The sequence below is a fragment of the Gossypium hirsutum genome, chromosome D05 (genome assembly GCF_007990345.1).
Source record: "Gossypium hirsutum isolate 1008001.06 chromosome D05, Gossypium_hirsutum_v2.1, whole genome shotgun sequence".
NCBI lineage: Eukaryota > Viridiplantae > Streptophyta > Magnoliopsida > Malvales > Malvaceae > Gossypium > Gossypium hirsutum.
In genome coordinates, this window is record NC_053441.1 from 60,204,706 (window position 1) to 60,224,734 (window position 20,029).

Here is a 20,029-nt window from a genome sequence, read left to right on the forward strand (position 1 = left end):
CAACTAATCCCCACCTCTTAAATTTTAACTTCATATCTGTTATATTGATTTAATTTTTCAGTTTATCTTATAATTTAATGGGGGATGATGAGTTTACCATACAAGACATGAGCTTTTACAATACTATTCCGTTGATGAATAATTTCTATTTATATGTTGATGTTAGATAAAATCCAAGCTTGACCCGAAGTGTAATATATTTTTTACACTCATAAACTCATTTCTTTTGAAAAAATTATATATATTTATATAATTCTTTTTTGTACAGAATGGTTTTTAGAATGAACTGGGAACATTATTTGAACTAGAAAATCAAAAGCTTTTGAAAGTTATCAGTGACGGACACGGTGGAGACCAGAGACTAATGAAGGAGAAGAAGGCCAAAAATTTAAATAATGCACATATGTTGTTCAGGGAAATTATTTCACAATATTTTTATATACCAATAACAAAAGTTGATAAAGAACTTAACGTAGGGTTAACATTACTGAAAAAAGGTGTAGGAAACTTGGATTACGTCTTAATAGTTTACAAACCTTAATTCAACTATTATTTTTTTCTCATATGTTCTCAGGAAATAAAGAGAAAAATTGAAAAAACAGAAAAAAAAATTGAATGCGAAAATCAATTAACAATTAAATGTTTTTAATGATTTAACTTTTTTTTATATATCTCTGATAATTCAAAATAATCGATAGGATTTTTTTTATTAAAAAATGTAAAAATGGTAAGTATTTAAGAACGAATTATCATTAAATGGAAAATGATTTCAATTAATTCTATTTTATTAATTTCAACATTATGGTATGTTTGAATTTTTATTTTTTAAAAAATAAAATAAAATATTTAAAAATTAAAAATAAAGGTATAAAATAATTATTTTCCATAATTTAAAATTTATATTAATCAAACAATCTAATTATTAACATAATAATAAAATATTTTAAAGATATGTAAAATTTATATGATAAAAAAAATTAATTATCATTACGTCACTTATTGCTTTTGATGAGTAACTTGACTTTGTAAAAAAATTAATTTTACTTATTTAATAATTCAAATATTATAATAAAAAATTTCAAATCATAACTGAAGTATTTTTAATATATTCAATATGAAATATATTGTAAAACATGAAATATAATTTTACTTCATCTAATTAAAGGAAAGCAACATTACACAAATTAATAATTAATTAACATAATTAAAATATATCAATTGTTTTAATAATTGAAATATGGTACTAATAAAAAATTTCTCATAGTTTTCAAAGCATTTGTGAAAACTAGAAAAAAAAAAGATATAACGTTAGGCTGGATCTTGAGGTATTATAAAATCTTGTTTTAGAATTCTAGATTTTTAACTAGTAAAACGTGAGTTTCGACAATATTAACTTGGCAAATCTCTTCCAAGTTTTTAGAAAATAATTCTCGTTGAAGATATTTTTTTTATAAAAAAACACTTAAGTGATTACTTTACTTTGCAACTGAAAATTTTAAATTGTTAACACGTAATTTACAATTAAGCAATGCTAATTATATCAAAAAGTCAAACGAAATAAACCAAAAACCGAAAAACAAGTCCAAAAGTACCAATAGTCCAAAAAGTCCATAATAGACAATAAATCTCTTAAAAACCGTTTTATTATTGAAAATCCGATCCGAGCTCCTGCATGTCGTCTAATCCTAAGTTTATTGATTACCTAAGAAAATAAAAATATATGGTAAGCTAATAAAGCTCAGTGTGCAACTTAGCCCATACTTATAGATTAGATTGCAAACAATCATACATAAATCATGGATCGAATAAATACAAAACATGATATATCTTGCGATGCAACAAGACAGACATATCAGATACAGATGGCATGGCAGATCATGTGATGCAACATATTACACATATCAGATATAGATATTGTAACATCTCATAAACTAGGTTAGAAGAAATTGAGTTTTGAAACCAAAAGTGGTCATCCATCGATTTTGAGTTTAGATTTTGGAAGTTTTCTATAGGTGAATTGACTTGGTTCAGTGGTTAAGTGTTCTGGTTATGTATGTAAGATTTTAGGTTCAAATCTCATCTCTTGAAATTTTGATACTTTTGATTAAACTCTATTTTTGGACATGTGGGTTATAAATTAAATTCATTCAATTGATAATAAAAATGAGTCTACTAGTTCAATGGTTAAGCTTCTGTTTATCCTCTGGCCTTGTGTTTGAATCCCCATAAAAGCAATAGGGAACGTTTTATTTTTCAATTACTTGGCATGGTAGTTATTTTTAGTTGAGTAATTAAACTTCCAAAACCCTCCTGGGCACTTAGTTTTTCCCATTTCTGTTTCCTTTTTTTCCCCGTTATTTCTTCAATTTTTCTTTGTTATGATTTCTTTTATTCAAACTTCCTTTCTTTTTGCTATTTTACATTACAATTTCTGTTATGTTTTGCATTGTTCTGTACTATTCTATCCTGTTCTACTCTATTTTGAATTCTTTATTTTGCTCTGTTCAGTTTTGTTCTGCTATGCTACCATTGTTCAAATCTCTATGATACTCTAGAACTGTTTCGTACTGGTTATACAACTGTTCTTAAGTTCTCCGCATTTTCATGAATTATATGTTACAATATGTTTATTTGTATTTGAGTTTGGTTATGCGCGATGCTTGTAGCTCATCTTTTGTTTTATCTTTTTCTGTGCAGGTAAACATCTGACTTAAGATCGGACGACTTATTGGTGCTCGGGTTGTTTTTACACTGATGTAAATATGATTTGATCTTTTGGAATTGTAATATGTTTTTGAACTTGTTCTGGTTTTGGCTAATTTCATCAGTAACTGATAATCTCTAACACAGAGTTACAGAATCACCTAAATCAATTGAAATGAATTTTTGATTTTCAAAGTTAAAACTCTAAAAATATTTCTGCTACAAATCAAGTAAAGTTTTGGATGGTTTCTGAATACTCAACGAAATCAATTTTCAGTACGTTGGTGTAACCCTTCTAGATTCAACTTAAACTTCTAGGTCGAGTTTTGGGCGTTACAGATACAGATCTTAGCCCCATCTACTACACACCATCTTCATCCATCTCTATACACTAATTAGGGTAATAAATACCTATCCAACCCCACACACTAAATAAGTGATCATGTGTCACTATACAGAATTTGCAGACAAGGCAGCCAGAAATAATACGGTAGATGGAGCAAATCATTAAACTGCCAACACTTCATCCATCACATAATTATCCCACCCCAATGCACATGCTAAAACATAATACATACTCAGACGCACACAAATGAATCATGCTTTAACAGATTTCTTAAATTCACAGATCAAACGCAATATTTACACTATAGACATGCTTTCGGATGTTACACATACAATATCAATACTATAGATTTCATATATCAGAGTCCTACATAACACATAACAGACCCTAATAATTAGCTAACCTCGAAACACACTTTAAATATGACCATAATTGAATTTATTGAAAATGGGTCCACACGGCCTACTTGGCCCAGCCCATGTAGCCCACACGATTGTGTGGCGTCAATAATAAACCTTTCGGCTTCAGGCCGTTCACATACTTTCAGGATTGAAGTTACACACCTTATTGTTTTTTGAATTGTTGTCACAACAGTAGCACCAAAGTCTGTAGACAATAATCACCACACAAACGATTAATCACATTGCACAATATTCGAATCAAAATCTTTGGTCCAACCTAGATTGGAGCATTAGATCAAATGAATGACTCTAACGAAACAACCACTAAACTAAGTTATTCAGACACTTACCCAATGCTAAGTCAATTCCTAAAACACTTCTAATTGTCGTAGAAGTACTTGTCGTACGATTTTCACCTAAATAGATTTGAAACGATTAAACCGAAACTCCACACCAACTTACATACTTCATATAATAACACTTAAATGAATACGAATAGAAAATACTTAATAACCAAACGTCGCACTAAACCAATATACCCTAATCACGCACAACCCACACACAGGGAAACAAAATAGAACGATGGCAACAAATCAACAAGGGTGATAATCGGAATTAGGAGAAGAAACAGATAATTGCAGAAGTAGAACGACATGAGAGACTTTGTCGCAACAAAATGGGGAAAGAGGGGAAGTGGGAGAGATGGACGACAATTAGTGGGAAGATTTTTAGGATTTTTTTATAATTTCAAAAAGAATAATTCTAACAAAAATCCTATCTAATCTAAATAGTAACCTGTTAGAGTATTATGAGGAAGTCAGGCAGTTGTCAGTTAGTAAGCAGTTAGTTGCAGTCAGTTGTTAAGGAAGTTACAGCAGTTGGTTAATTAGTTATTTCAGTTGTGACTACTGTATAAATACATACACTGATAGCTCTTCGAAAGATAAGAAAGATATACAAAATTTTCAGTATTCTTCTCATTTTAGTTTAACATGGTATCAGACGTTAGTTTTTTCCTGGGTTAAGTGTTTCTGTCGTCTGCATGGATCCCTCGTTGAGCCCTTCTGCTGCTCACTCTGCTGTTCCCACGATGGCTTCTCACCCATCGGCTGGTATTATTGATAGCAAGTTCTTTGCTACCAAGAAGGTTAGTATACTTCTTGACGATTCCAGCTATCTTTTGTGGCGCCAGCAAATTCTTTTTGCTGTAAAAGCCTATAAACTGCAAAGGTTTCTGGATTTACATACCATTCCACCACCCTCGACGGTTCTTGATGATAATGGGGTGCCTCAGGAGAATGTTGATTTTGAAAGATTTGAACAGCAGGATAGTGCAATTGCTTCTTGGCTGTTGACATCGGTTAGTCCGACAGTTTTGCCTCATCTTATTGGATTAGATACAAGTGCACAGATATGGAACGCTATTGTATCTTTTTATGGAAGCAAGTCTACTTCGCGGCTAATGTTCTACCGTCGCGCTTTGCACTCACAACGTAAAGGTGATCTCTCCATGCGAGAATTTTTAATGAAGGTCAAAGGCTTTTGTGATAACTTGGCTGGTTGTGGGGAAATCATTAGCGAACATGAGCATATCACCGCGATCTTAAACGGGCTACCAGCTGAGTATGAATCGATTGTATCTATAATTGTAGCCAGCCCAACGTTGTACAGCCTTCAGAGTGTAATGACTATGTTGGTTGATGCTGAGTCTCGACAGCAAGTGTTACTGGCTGAGGTCCCTAGTTCTGCGAATCTTGCTTCACAACAGCCCACCGATTCTGCTACAAAAAATTCCACACCAGTTTATCGGTCATCTAACCCTCGTGGTCGAGGTCGTGGTCGATTGTCCAACACACGGTTGCAATGTCAATTGTGCGGCAAACTGGGACACCTTGTGGATCGTTGCTACTACCGATTTGATTCGTCCTATAAAAGCACAAACTACAGACCTCCTCCACAAGCTAATGTGTGTATGGCTCCTCCCTCTATGGCTCCACCACCTATGGTTCCATCACCTACTTGGACATATCAGGTACCCTACTCTCCTAGCTGGCAAAATTCCCTTGTTAGTAACTCAGTGCAACAGGGCTCATCTGTACTTGCGACGTCATCTCATGCAATGATTGCCACTCCGGAAACGGTTGGAGATTTGGTCTGGTATCCTGAGTCTGGGGCAACACACCACCTCACTCACTCGATGGAGTCCCTTGGTGATTCCACCTCTCGTTCTGGACCAGGTAGGGTGTATGTGGGCAATGGACACTCTGTGCCTGTGTTGTGTTCTGGTCAGTCAATGCTTATTACTAAGACACGCCCACTTTGCATGAAGTCCTTGTTATATACTCCTGATATAACTAAGAATTTACTTTCTGTGTCTAAGTTCACCAGAGACAATCAGGTGATGTTTGAATTTCGTCCATCACACTGCCAAGTTCGGGACCTAAAGACTAAGGAAGTGCTTCTTCAAGGTCCAGTCCATCAGGGCCTGTATAAGTTTTGCTTCAACAAAAGACATATGATTAGTCAACCTCGAAATCAGCCAGCTAGATGTTTTCAGACTCATGCTCCAACGTCCCTAAGCCTGTGGCATGCTAGGCTAGGTCATCCCTGTAGAAATGTATTGATTAAAGCATTACAGAGTTGTAATCTGGTTTTTGATGACAATAAAGATTCTCTTCCATGTGTGGCATGTCATTTAGGCAAAGAACATAAACAGCCTTTGTTCCCCTCTGAAACTCGATATACTGCGCCATTGCAGCTTGTTGCAGCAGATGTCTGGGGTCCAGCACCAGTACCGTCTAATGGGTTTCGATATTATGTAGCATTTACAGATGCTTTTACAAGATTTACATGGTTATATTTTCTGCATAAGAAGTCTGATGTTGCTGCTGTTTTTCCTCTCTTTCACAAGCAAGTTGAGAGGATCCTTGATATGAAGCTTCGATCACTTCAAACAGATGGCGGGGGTGAGTTTCAAGCACTTCGATCGTATCTTGCTCAACATGAAATTTTGCATAGACTCACCTGCCCTTACACGTCAGCTCAAAACGGCTTGGTTGAACGCAAGCACCGCCAGATAGTTGAAACTGGACTTTCTATGCTTGCCCATGCAACAATGCCAGTGTCATATTGGAACGATGCTTTTAGCAATGCTGTGTATCTCATTAATAGGTTACCATCAGCACCCTTGGGATATGTCTCTCCTTATGAGAAACTTTTTCAAAACAAACCCAATTACTCTTTTCTTAAAACGTTTGGCTGTTTGTGCTTCCCAAATATTCGGCCATACAACCAAAATAAACTTCAGTTTCGATCTGTTCCTTGTATTTTTCTTGGCTACTCTACCAATCATAAAGGGTACAGATGTCAAGATAGCAATGGTCGGGTTTACATAGCTAGGCATGTCACGTTCCATGAAAACCAACCTGGGTTTCAAATAGTTTGTCTCAAACCGCCTTCAGTTTCTACAACTCCTTCTTCTAGCTCCAAATTAATGGTTTTAGCTCCTAGCTTTCATTCCCCAGTACAATCTCAAAGTCTTAGCCAACCTAGTTTGACTCCACCATCATGCCTACCTAACACTCCTGTCATTTCACACCATAACCTCCCTATTTCCCACACGTCACATACTCCATTAAATGAGTCAGACTCTCAATCCCAATCTATCGCCATCACTGTCCCATCTCCCATTCCTACTCCCCAAAACACCCATGCTATGGTAACCCGCAGCAAAGCTGGCATTTTTAAGCCAAAGGTATACATGAGTGGTGTTGACTTACCTTTTGAAGTTCCTCCAGACGTGCATACTGCTATGGCACAACCTCTCTGGAAGAAAGCTGTGCTTGATGAATTGAATGCTCTTGTTCGAAACAACACCTGGACACTGTGCACTCTCCCTCCTCAACGAAAAACTGTTGGCTGTAAGTGGCTATTCAAGGTGAAAAAGAAAGTAGACGGTACTGTAGACAGGTACAAAGCTCGATTAGTAGCAAAAGGCTTTTCTCAACATGCTAGGACTGACTTTCGAGATACCTTTAGCCCAGTAGTTCGAGCTGTTACTATCAGAATGATCCTTGCTCTTGCTGTCATGAATGGATGGTCACTACGACAGGTGGATGTGAATAATGCATTCCTCAATGGTCAGCTTGATGAAGAAGTGTTTATGGGTCAACCACCAGGCTTTGAAGTTTGTAGCACTGATGGTCATAAATTGGTATGCAAGTTAAACAAGGCACTGTATGGGTTGCGTCAGGCGCCTCGTGCATGGTTTTACACACTTCAACAATTTGTGGTGAACAAGCTGGGATTTTGTGCGTCAAAGGCAGACCCTTCGTTATTCATTCGGCGATCTGGATCAAGTCAGCTATTTCTCATGGCGTACGTCGATGATATTATACTTACTGGTGACTCCACTCAAGCTGTTGATGATGTGGTATGTCAGTTGCACAAACAGTTTGCACTTAAAGATTTGGGTCAACTCAGTTTCTTTCTTGGCATTGAGGTGCAACACATGCCTCATGGAATGCTTCTCACTCAGCGAAAGTATGTTCAGGACATTCTTAAAAAAACAGGGATGGAGGGTGCTGCTAATACACCAACACCTATGGTCAGTTACCCCAAACTCAAGCTAGCAACCTCTGATAGTGATCAGACAGTTGATGAACGTCTCTATCGTAGCACTATAGGGATGCTGCAATATCTGTGTGTTACAAGACCCGATATCTCATTTTGTGTAAATAAGCTAAGTCAGTATATGAATTCACCCGGAGAAGCTCACTGGAAAGCCGTTAAGCGTGTTCTTCGTTACTTAGCTGGTACAATCGATCATGGGTTATTTTTTTCACGTGGACAGTTCAAGTTAGTCTGTTATTCTGACGCAGATTGGGCTTCTTCTGTTGAAGACAGGAGGTCTACCACAGGGTATGTTATCTTTCTTGGACCAAACCCAATAGCATGGTGCTCGAAAAAGCAACCCATTGTGTCCAGGTCGTCTATAGAGGCAGAATACCGCAGTTTGGCTAGTTGTGTATCCGAAATATTGTGGGTTCGACAACTGCTAAATGAGGTAGGAGTTTGCATGGCCCATGCACCAACAGTCTGGTGTGACAACACGCCGACAGTATCCATGTCAGCTAACCCAACAAATCATGCCAGAGTAAAACATATTGAAATTGACCATCACTTTGTTCGAGAAAAGGTGGCCGATGGATCACTTCAGGTTAATTTTGTTCCGTCTGCTAATCAGATTGCCGATGTGCTTACTAAGCCTCTAGCTCCCAAGCAGTTTGTAGGTCTGCGCAGTGCTCTTCGAGTAACAACTAAAGATGAGTCGATTGTTTTAGAAAACAGAGAAAATCGGGAGAATGTTAGAGTATTATGAGGAAGTCAGGCAGTTGTCAGTTAGTAAGCAGTTAGTTGCAGTCAGTTGTTAAGGAAGTTACAGCAGTTGGTTAATTAGTTATTTCAGCTGTGACTACTGTATAAATACATACACTGATAGCTCTTCGAAAGATAAGAAAGATATACAAAGTTTTCAGTATTCTTCTCATTTTAGTTTAACATAACCACCTATCAGATTACTCAACTGTAGAATTTTACTGAAACTTTGACTTGTATGAACAACAACAGTAGAGTCTAAACAAAAAATTATTTCTCTTTGCACACATAGGATCCAAACACAAAACATTTGAGTAAGACGAAGTCTTACCATTGAACCAACGTGCTCATTCTTGTCAATAGTTAAACAAAAATAATAGATAAGCTAGATATTCAAAGTTAGGGGTTGGAACAAATAATAATCATAATAATTCAAAGGTAAGGATTTAAACATATATAGGACCTTAAGCACATAAACATCACTTAACCATTGAACCAATCTAATTCACTTGACATAATTTCACAATTCAAAAACATAAAATTTTGAAGCGTTACAGTTAAGCTTTTCACAACTCAATTTTTAATTTGGGTAAACTCATTAGTCACTCTAAAATTGATTAAATTAATCACTCCACTATAAAATGATAACAGAATGTTGACTAAACATTTCTTATTTTGTTCACATTAGAATTACAACAAACTACCCTGTTAGTCACTTTAAATAGGAGTACTAATTCCTAATTTCGACATTCCAAAAGAATATATGTAAATGCAAAGTTAGTCTTCTATTACTATTTTAATGGTAGAGTGACTAATTTGATCAATTTCTTTTTTAAGTGACCAAATTAACAAAAGAAAAATGTGACCAAAATAAGAATAACCCCTAGTTAGAGTGATTAATAGGATAATTTCTTAACGGTCAATAAATTTGAAATAATAATTCTTAAATATTATATAATTAATTTAATATAATAGATTATATTATTTATAAAATTATTAATTTAAAGACCAAAGTCTTTGCATGATCCTATATCATATCCTTATGTTATATAATTGGGATTTAGCTGTCAGCCTTTTTCATTAGTGCTTGAATTCTTTAATATAAAAATAAGATGACCATAAAATACGTTGTGATTTTTAGCACTAATTAAGGATTATGGATGTTTATGCTTTCAATTTTCTCTTCTAACCTCCACTGTTTTCTTCTTTAGTTAAATCACATCACTATAGGGTGAAATTTGTTAGGCCTACTAAACCTTTAATTCATGACTTAGACTTGCTTTTTGTTTCAATTAATGTAATTTACCCACAATTCTCTTCTTAGTTTCATATGAAGCAAAAAGAGATATGGGTCCTGAATTCTTCAATAATATGAATCAGAAAATGTCTTTTACTTTTTGACACTAATCACTAATTAAGAAGCAAATACTGGGCCGGTTTTGCTTTTGTTTTTATTTCCACTTCACCTTTAAAATGTATTCTTCATTTTTTCTTACTAATAAACTTTTTAAACGACTTAGACTTACTTTTTGTGTTAATAATTTCAACAAGTTTCTTCTTAGTTATTTATAAGGTGAGAGAGATTGATTGCTAAGCATAACCTTAACAAATATAGTTAATTTATTAATTTATACATCAATGATCAAACTCATGAATCTACCTTTTTCTAGATTTTCATCGTATTGAGTTTTTTTTATATTTTATTTTACGATTTTTGTTACATAGTTTTAAGTTTAGTTTTAGTTTTTAATTTTAATCCTCCTTTGTTTTTATTTTCTTTTATTAAAGAAATAGAATTATCATTTGCCTATATGGATTCGACCCTACTCATTGTTATATTGTAACGCCCCAAAAATTTGTTTCTTGAATTGTTAGAATTAAATTAGTCTCTATACATTAGATCAAATAGAAAAATGATTCTTCTATTAAAAATTTCACCCATTTCTATTGTTAAAAACTGGTTCCTTTACATCAACATGAGGTACACATGGAACATCACATGTTATTGTCTAATTATTTTGTCAGTCACGCTAATTTTTAATAGTACAAATAGATGAAAATTTTAAGAGAGATGACCAATCTGCTCTTTAATCTAATGTATAGGAACTAATTTATTTATTTTAATAAAAAAGACAAAATACAATATAACTTTTAGTACAAAAATCACCGTTATACTTTCACCAATTTCAAGCATGTATTAAATTAAGAATAGTAGTTATACTTATATTCAACCATCATCTTCAATCTCAAAAATCACAGGTAAACCTAGTATGCTATCCCATAATAATTTATAAATATGTACACTTTTATATTGGGAAAGAGTTGTATTATTGGCATCAAACAATGTAGGGAAACTTGTGATGGAGACATTTGCATAAATTATAGATATATAAGAGGGAGGGAATGGTAAAAAGAGGATGATTGAAACTGTGCAGGTCAAAGTTTTGTATGTATATATAATTAATGAAGGGACCCCATTGAAGCATAGAGTGTAGCAAGGGTGATCCATTTCTTGTGAGTATTGTATGAGTTATTGGGAATTTATGGGAAATTTTGCTTTGCCTTAATAGGGAAATTTATCTCTTATACAATTAATAGTAAGTTTCAAATGTGCTATTTAGTTTAAAAAGGTTATATTAGACTCCAAATTTTAGGAAATATATATGATTTCATCAAAATTTTTATATAATTAATTATTTACATGGATCAAAATTAATTTCGATTTATAACGCCCAAAAATTTATATTTTGAATTGTAAACTACTAAAAATTAAATTAATTAAAATTTAAATTTTCAATGATTTAAATTTTTATATACCTCTAATAATTCAAAATAACAATAACCGATAGAAATTTTCTATAAAAATGTGAAAAATGGTATGGAAGAACTAATTACCATTTAATGGAAAATAATTTCAATTAATTTTATTTTATTTATTTCAAATTTATAGTACGTTAAAATTTTTATTTTTTAAAAATAAGATTAATTATTTAAAAATTAAAGATAAACATATAAAATAATATTTTTCATATTTTAAAATCTATATTAATAAAAACAATTTAATTATATTTTTGTAATTAATTTTAAATAATATATCAAATTAATTTAATAAATTAATTTATAAAAAAATAATATTTTTAATTGAATTACATGTCAACTATATTTCAAAGTTAAAATGAATATCGATGAAAGAAATATAGGAAAAATAAATTGCATTAATATAGCTATACATGCATTTATCATTTTCCACACTATTGAACTCTTAATGGACTTGCTTTTAATTTATTTATTTTGAGTACAAGTTTTTTTTGGTGAATTACAAGAGAAGGATAAAGCCTAACAACAATGTGATTAGCGTGACTCGAACCGAGATCACATCTGAAACAATAAATACCCTTACTATTAGCCCAACACATGAGTTCACAAGTTTCTTAATTCAGCATTAGTAAACTATTGGCTTTGAGTTATTTAATATAGTTCTTACTATGTAATTGTTGAGTTGAATTACTTTAAATAAGAGTCATTTCCATTTTTGACACTCCAAAAAAAAAATACATGTAAATGCACAGTTAAGTTGTGTTTAGTAGTACTTTTTAAAAACACTTTTGACATAAAAATCATTTTCAAATAAGAGGAATGCTAAACAAGCAACTTTTGAAAGAATTTCTTTGCTTTTCAAAAGCACTTTTCCCCGAGAAGTTAAAATTTTTAGTTTTTCTCTCCCAAAGCACTTTTGACACTTTTTAAAAGCAATGCTAAATTAGCCCTCAGTCTTCTATTACCATTTAAATGGCAGAATGGCCAATTTGATCAATTTCCTTTTCGGGTGACCAAATAAATAAAAGAAAATTGTGACCAAAATAAGAATGACCCTTATTTATGGCAAAGCACCAAATATGAAAACAAAACAATAACCATTGCAACTATTCTTTTTCATTGATGTTTTCTGTTGTAATTACAAATATTTAAGTTAGTTGAATATTGATATCACATTCAATTGCTTAAAATATTTTAGTTTGTCAATTAGAATAATTAAATCTATAATTGTTTAATTAATTATAATGCTTGCGTTGAATAGCATGATTAGATATAAGTTACGTATGCAATTCATGTTACTTGAACATATGATCTATTCTAAATGAACCTCACTTAATGCTACCAATAAACTGATTCTTAGACTCGAACTGGTAGTTTATTGATAAGGGAAATAATTTGAATGAGTTTCGTCTTTATTATCAACAAAGCAAGAAGAAATTGATTGCTAAGCGAAATTTATTTTTTTAAATGTTGGTAACGATAAAATTTTTTAAAGGACCCCAACAATAATTTCTCCCTATAAATATAAGGTTCTTTTTTATTATTTTTACTCAAACCCAACTCTCTTTATTTTTTTCTCTACTCTCAACTCTCCCAATTTTCTAAAGTTTCGATACGGAATTTATTTCAGGAAATTAGCTTTTGACTGTTTCTACTTTGCCTTTGATTTTTCACCTCCACTATTTTCTTCTTTAATCAATTACTTTACAATATCCCAATTATAAAATTGTGATTTGAATTATACTTAAATATATTGGATTTTGATTTTGATTTGTAAATTAAAAAAAATTATAAAAGTGCTTTTAATTTAATAACCTTACTTTAATTGTTTTCACTTTAACCATAGAAATGAATAAAACTAACAGTTGAATGAAACCTCTTTCTCACACCATTCGCTTGAAGACCCATAATTAATTCCATTTTAATCATCTTCAATTTTGCAATGCAACAAAATTTCGTGTTAAATGACTAAAAACTATAGAATTTATAAAATATTAATCAAAGGAAATTAAAAAAAAAGTCTTTGTTGGGTTAAAGAATTTGGTGTCATAAAAAATAAATATAAATACATATTTCCCCAAATATGAAAAAAAACCTAAAAATTACTATCTTTTTATTATTTAATCGAATAAATTGAGTGATTGGTTAAAAACTAAAATTAACTAAATTAATTAACTAACAAACACGACAAAGAACAAAATAAGAAAATAAATGATTAACAATCAATAAGTGAAATAATACATAGGAAAGAATTCACCTAGATTTTATCTGTCACTATCAATCTGAATTACGCAATTTCTTTACTTAGTAACTTGATCCATAGAAATCCATGAGTTATGCTAATATCTTTTTCGAGAGTAAGGGCAACTGACTCTAGGTTGATTAATTAAAACCCCTATTATCACATTAACTCATGCTATGGATTCTTATTTTATATTTGACTCTAATTTGATAGATTTATGTCGTCCTATTTCTAGTATTGCATGCAACTCCACTCAATTATGCAAAACATACTATTAAACAAGGTCTATTAACCTCCTCTGGTTTAAGCACATCATATATGGATCAATAATCTAAAAGTATCAAACCAAGAATTAAGCACACGTAATTGAGAACAAGATCTAAGTATTTGTTGCATAAAATAAAAATAAAAAGACAGAGTCCATCATAGGGTTCATCTCCCCTGGGTATTTAGAAAATTAGTTCATAATTGAAAATAAAAACATCCAAGATATAGTATAACTGAAAGAAATAAAGAAGCTCATGATAATCTCCTAAGAAATCAACTAGGAATCTTCAATCTTGACGGAAATCTGCTTTAGAATCGGCTTGAATGGTGTTTTTTTGAATTGTTTTCCTGAATATTCTATGACTTTCCCTTTTATCTTCTTATGTTTGTCATATATATCCCTTTTATCTTCTTATGTTTGTCATATATACGTCTTAGAATGCTCGAAAAATAAAAAAAATGTTTTCTCACAATTGAAGGTACAAATATGCGAAATTGACACAGCCTACCACATTTCTTTGTGATAGGCCATCTGAGTCACATGGTTGTGTAGCTAGGCCATGTGGAAGGGGTCAGCCTATGTGGCTCTTGTAACTTGTTCCGATTTTTTGATTTTCGCTCGTTTTTCACTTCTTTTGGTCCCAAATGCTCTCCTAAGAATAAAAACATGAATTTAAAAGATTAATAGCATAAAATTCATCATTCAAATCGAATAATCACCCAAAAATGCACTAAGAATGAGGTTAAAACATGTTACTTTTAGCACTTATCAAAGCACAACAAAATAATGCATATATACTGTCAAATAAATTTTGATATCTGATACATGATAAATTTTGTTTGTGCATTGGGTGGGACTTGTGTATATCGGGGAAGTGTGAGAAAATATATCTTTGTCGTATCTAGTGGCACAATCACACATATCTTTGTAAAAGGCGATAAATCGCTAAATGAACTGGCAACTAAGCTGCAAATATTCTGAAAAGTGTCATACCGACACTAAACGATGTGTAGGGCTGGATGGGTATTCAATACCCTATATGGTGTGTTGGATGGTTGAAGATGGTGTGTAGCGGATGGGGGTATGATTGAAAATCTACATCTATTGTGTTCTAATACGGTTTTTATTTTTGATATATGTCTGATTAATTTCTATTGATGATATGATATGTTACACACTGAGTTTTGAAACTCATTATTTGTTTATTTGCTACTTTCAGGTAACCCTCAGACTTAGGATGGGCGGGCGCGACAAGAGTTTGGATAAAATATTTTACTTTTCTTATGGTTAATTAAATATTAGGATTGTTGTGTTTTGTTATTTTTGAGTTTGGATGTCGTTTTTAACAGTTTATTGATTTTCAAAACACGACTTATGTTTTCCAAATCCAAATTAACTAAAAATTTCGCTGCAAATAAATGTGTTTTCCAAAATTGGACTTGACTGAGATTTTTCCCGCAGTGCAACCGTAAGCATTTTTAAAGTATAATTAATCAATAATTTCCTCGAATCTATTAATGAAATGTTCTTTTAGTAAACTGGATTTTTACGTAACGACCATAACTTCTAGACCGGAATTGGGTGTTACAAAATTACTTTTGACAAAAAAATAAAAATACAAACCAAATATAACATAAACGTATTACAAAAAAAGTGAAAGAAATTAGAAATAATCAAAAAGAATTTATTCAAAAAACAAAAAGAAATCATCAAAAAGACAAACATGTCTTAATTTATAAGTTTTTTATTAAGATTTTGTCACATGCAGGAAAAACCACCTTCAGTTGCAGTTCTAATCAGACCTGAAAAATAATAATATACAACTTTGTTATTTAGTTAAGGATATATTTCTCAACATTGAAAGAACATTGTTAAGGAGTGAAGAAAGTCAATTTATTACCTTGTTGAAAGACCTTTGATTCTCCTCACTAACCTTGTTTTGAGCAAAACAAATGAAACATAAACCCAATCCTTTGCACTATCCAAGTAACGATAATATGAATGCCTCCATGAACGCTTGAAGAACACAACACTGCAAAACCCCCACAAACCCACAGCAAATCCAAGTCCCATGCCAGTGTAAAACCATTTCATGAACTCATCACAATCTTCTTCACTTCCTACTGTAGGTTTTCCAGGAGGTGGTTCCACCATTGAGCAATTTGGTGAAATAGGAGGACCACAAAGTCCTCTATTATGGGAAAATGACGAAGGATCAAAGCTCTGTAGTTGAGTGCTGGTTGGAATTTTTCCAGACAAGTCATTATAAGACAAGTTCAAGTTGCTTAGAAATGTTAATTCAGACAAACTTGTCGGGATGTTTCCTGAAAACTTGTTTCTTGACAGGTCAAGCACCTCTAGTTGTCTTATATGCCCAATCTTTTGAAGAATTTTTCCGTCAAAAAGGTTTCTTGACAAGTTCAATACAACCAGTTCTTGAAGACTACTTAATTCTTCAGGAATCTCTCCTGTTAATTTGTTACAAGAGAGATCAATGGCCAGTAGCAATCCAAGTTGTGGATAGCTTTGCTTTGTTCCCTTCCATGTAAGCAATGCCTCATCAACATATCTAACCTGAATGATCCATATAGGCTCACCATACACACCCTCCAGAGATAAAAATCTAGGTCCAGTATCTAAGATGTGATGCTCAATCCTTCGATCTAAACTCACTTTTTTTGCCATGGAAGTGAAATTATTGAGGCATGGTGGTATGGTACCAGAGATTTTATTTACAGAGAGGTCCAAGATTTGTAGATATTTCAATCCACAAAGTTGATGGGGAATCCTTCCCCTGAACTGGTTCCCTTGAAGGCTAAGAAAAACCAACGATGAAAGCTTCTGACCGATCCACATAGGTATTTCTCCTGATAATTCATTATCACTCAAGTCGAGAAATTTTAACTTGGCACAATTCTGTAAAGATGAAGGTAATACTCCAGAGAATTTATTACCACGTAGACTTAGCATTTCAAGAGAAACCAGAGATCCTAAGGAGCTTGGAAGTGAGCCTGAGAAACTATTATCACCCAAATTCAAAGCTGTTAAAAACGGGAAACTTCCAAAACAGTCTGGAACCACTCCAGAAAATAGATTATTTGAGAGATCAAACAATGTCAAATAAACTGCACCAGTAAAATTGCAAATTGGAGAGACTGAACCAGTAAACTTGTTTTTGGAAAGGTTAATGGTCCCCATATTGTAGTCTAAAGAAAAACGTGGTAATGGTCCTGAGAAATTATTAGAGCTTAGATCTAGATGGATTATGTGGATAGAGTTATTTGGAAAAGTTCCACTGATCTGATTGAAAGACATGTTTATGTACGATAATTCCTGAAATTTGTCCCAAAACCAGTAGGGAAGAGAATCCGAAATTCCTGAAGCAGAAATATCAAGGTAATCTATTGAAGAAATTTCAACGTCAGGGTTTAGGACGTCCATTTGAGTCCGAAGCCAATCTGGGAAACGAGGCCCTAACTTGCAAGAGCAAAGCAATAGTTGACTCAGTTGGAAGGAAGGAATCCATCCGGAGTTGAATCTCAAAGTCAAAGAAGTGTAGGATAAATCCAAGACCTGTAAATTGGTGAAATTTGAGAAATGAGCTTCGGAAATCACATCACCACCAAAAGAATTCCCTGGAAGCCGCAAGACTCGCAGGTTGGAAAGTTGTCCAATGCTTTTGCTTATGGATCCATTTAAAAGGTTGTACCCAAGATCTAGAACCCTAAAATCTGGTAGTTTTCCGATTTCATTCAACCCAGAATCGCCCCTAACTTGATTCTCAGCTAGTACCAAAAGATTATCATTCAGATAAAGTTCTTGAATAGCCTTCATGTTCCCGAAAGCTTCTGGAATTGGACCTTTCAACTGGTTGCTTGAGAGGTCAAGTGAAACAAGGTTGCTGCTAACATTAAACAACCATGGATATATGGCAGAAGAAGGGAGATTATTATCAGAGAGATCGAGATAGGTGAGAGATGTAGAAGAGTTGGCAAGGGAAAGTGATGAAGAAGATATGCTTGGAAGACCACAATGTCTTAGACTTAGTTTTTGGAGCAAAGGAAGGTGGCTAATGACTTGAGACCAATCATTGGCATTGCTCAGGTTAGTGAAACTAAGATCAAGCTCTTTCAAACGAGAAAGATGGGAAAGCCACTCAAGTTTTCCAACATTGAAAACCCTACCGTTGCCACCCAATCTAAGAGTCTCCAACATTGAAAGATTTCCAAGTAGAGAAGGAATTGGACCTCTAAAATTAGCATTAGAGAGATCCAGTAATTTCAATTTTTTCAAAGAAGCAAAAAACTCTGGGATGAGACTTCCATTAAAATCATTACTGCTGAAATTTAAAGAAGTCAAATGATGTAGTTTAAGCAGTGAAGGGCTAATTGTACCTGCTACAACCAGAGGTTGGTCGCTAAAATCGAGCATTTCAACGTATCCTGTGAAGCTGTTGCAATAGACGCCACGCCATAGACAGCACTCCTCACTTATCCAAAAAAAGGCGTCGTTGCCTGAAACACCGAGAGCTTGAAGGCTGTGCTGAAATTCAAGTAGCGCTTTTCTCTCACTCTCTTTGCACACGCTAGCATCGGTGCATTTCTCATGAAGAAGAAGACAAGATATTGCAAAAAATAAAACAAGTTTATGAGACCTCATACTTGACATCGTAATCATGAAATATGAAGCAAGAGCAAATGAAATAGTGTTTTGATTGTTTTAATTCTGAATGCTAATAGCCGAGGAAAGCCCTCTTTATAAACACCCAACTTGAATGGTAATGGTACCAAATCAATTAATTTATAAAATATATTGTTATTATTAGCACTAATGAGCGATTAAGGATGTTGTGCTTTCAATTTTCTTCTTTAATTAATCACTTTACGACTCCAATGTGAATAATCTCTCAATAACGTGTCATAGGGTGAAATTTATGAGTCCTACTATACCTTTAATTGATGACTTAGACTTGCTTTTTGTTTCAATTAATTTAATTTACCCACAATTTTCTTCTTCAGTTTCATACGAAGCAAACGAACAATGGGTCTTGAATTCTTCAATAATATGAATAAGAAATTACCTTGCAATTGATGTGTCCAATTACTTTTTGACTATAAGCACTAATTAAGGCCTGTTTTGCTTTTGTTCTAAATTCCACTTGAGCTTTAAAATGTAAATTTTCAATTTTCCACACTAGACTCACTTTTTCTGTTAATAATTTAATTCCCCTCAACTTTTTCTTCAATTTCATAGGAAGCAAGAAAAGCAATTGTCTGTAATTAACAATGTGAGCTGAATGTTATTGAAGTATTGTAAAAAAAAAAAAAACCAACCTAGAAGAAGCTGATAACTATACCTCCTGACATCATAATTATCATAAAAAAATAATATTTTATTTTGTTATTTTGGATTCTACATGTCATTATCTACTATCATAAAAATGTTAACCTATATTAAAAGGTGATCTAATTTGGTTAAGATTTATTGGGCTTTAGTATGAGCCGAATATGTATATATACCTTAGTAACTAATTTCTAATTAATGATGGGCTGATTAGAAAGTAGGTTAATGTGCAAAAGTTATATATTAAGGTTATGGTTCTCAAATTACACATGTATAACTTTTCTAATATCTCATATTTAGAGAAGAGAGGGTCGCGTTTTTTGAATTACTTGTGTGCTAATTTGGAAGATCAAAACAATAAGATCCGAAGATTTCAAAAAAGCGATAGATTCAGTAGGCTTTCACATCTAGTTTTGTTCTTGATTTATTCTTGATGATTTGACATGACAGATTCTGGTTTGTTAAGTTTTAAGTTAGATCTTGTTTTATGGTTCTAACAAGTGACATCTGAGCCTCATCATGTTGAATCATTA

General features: G+C 33.0%; 1 protein-coding gene and 1 long non-coding RNA gene across 3 annotated transcripts; both read right to left on the reverse strand.

Annotated features, from left to right (window-relative positions):
• Nucleotides 1–3,303: 3,303 nt before the first annotated feature.
• LOC121216883 (uncharacterized) lies at nucleotides 3,304–4,174 on the reverse strand. Of its 2 annotated transcripts, XR_005913093.1 has the most exons (3): nucleotides 3,990–4,174; nucleotides 3,801–3,866; nucleotides 3,304–3,655 (listed from the first exon to the last, which is right to left on the reverse strand). It is a non-coding gene; the product is annotated as an uncharacterized lncRNA (long non-coding RNA). The 2 variants fall into 2 exon arrangements; XR_005913092.1 differs by having other exon boundaries at nucleotides 3,801–4,174.
• Nucleotides 4,175–15,566: 11,392 nt separating this feature from the next.
• LOC107904024 (receptor-like protein EIX2) lies at nucleotides 15,567–18,874 on the reverse strand. Its single transcript, XM_041092361.1, has 2 exons — nucleotides 16,054–18,874; nucleotides 15,567–15,955 (listed from the first exon to the last, which is right to left on the reverse strand). Exons 1-2 carry the CDS (start codon nucleotides 18,828–18,830, stop codon nucleotides 15,946–15,948), a joined length of 2,787 nt encoding a protein of 928 aa, XP_040948295.1. The 5' UTR covers nucleotides 18,831–18,874; the 3' UTR covers nucleotides 15,567–15,945.
• Nucleotides 18,875–20,029: the final 1,155 nt, after the last annotated feature.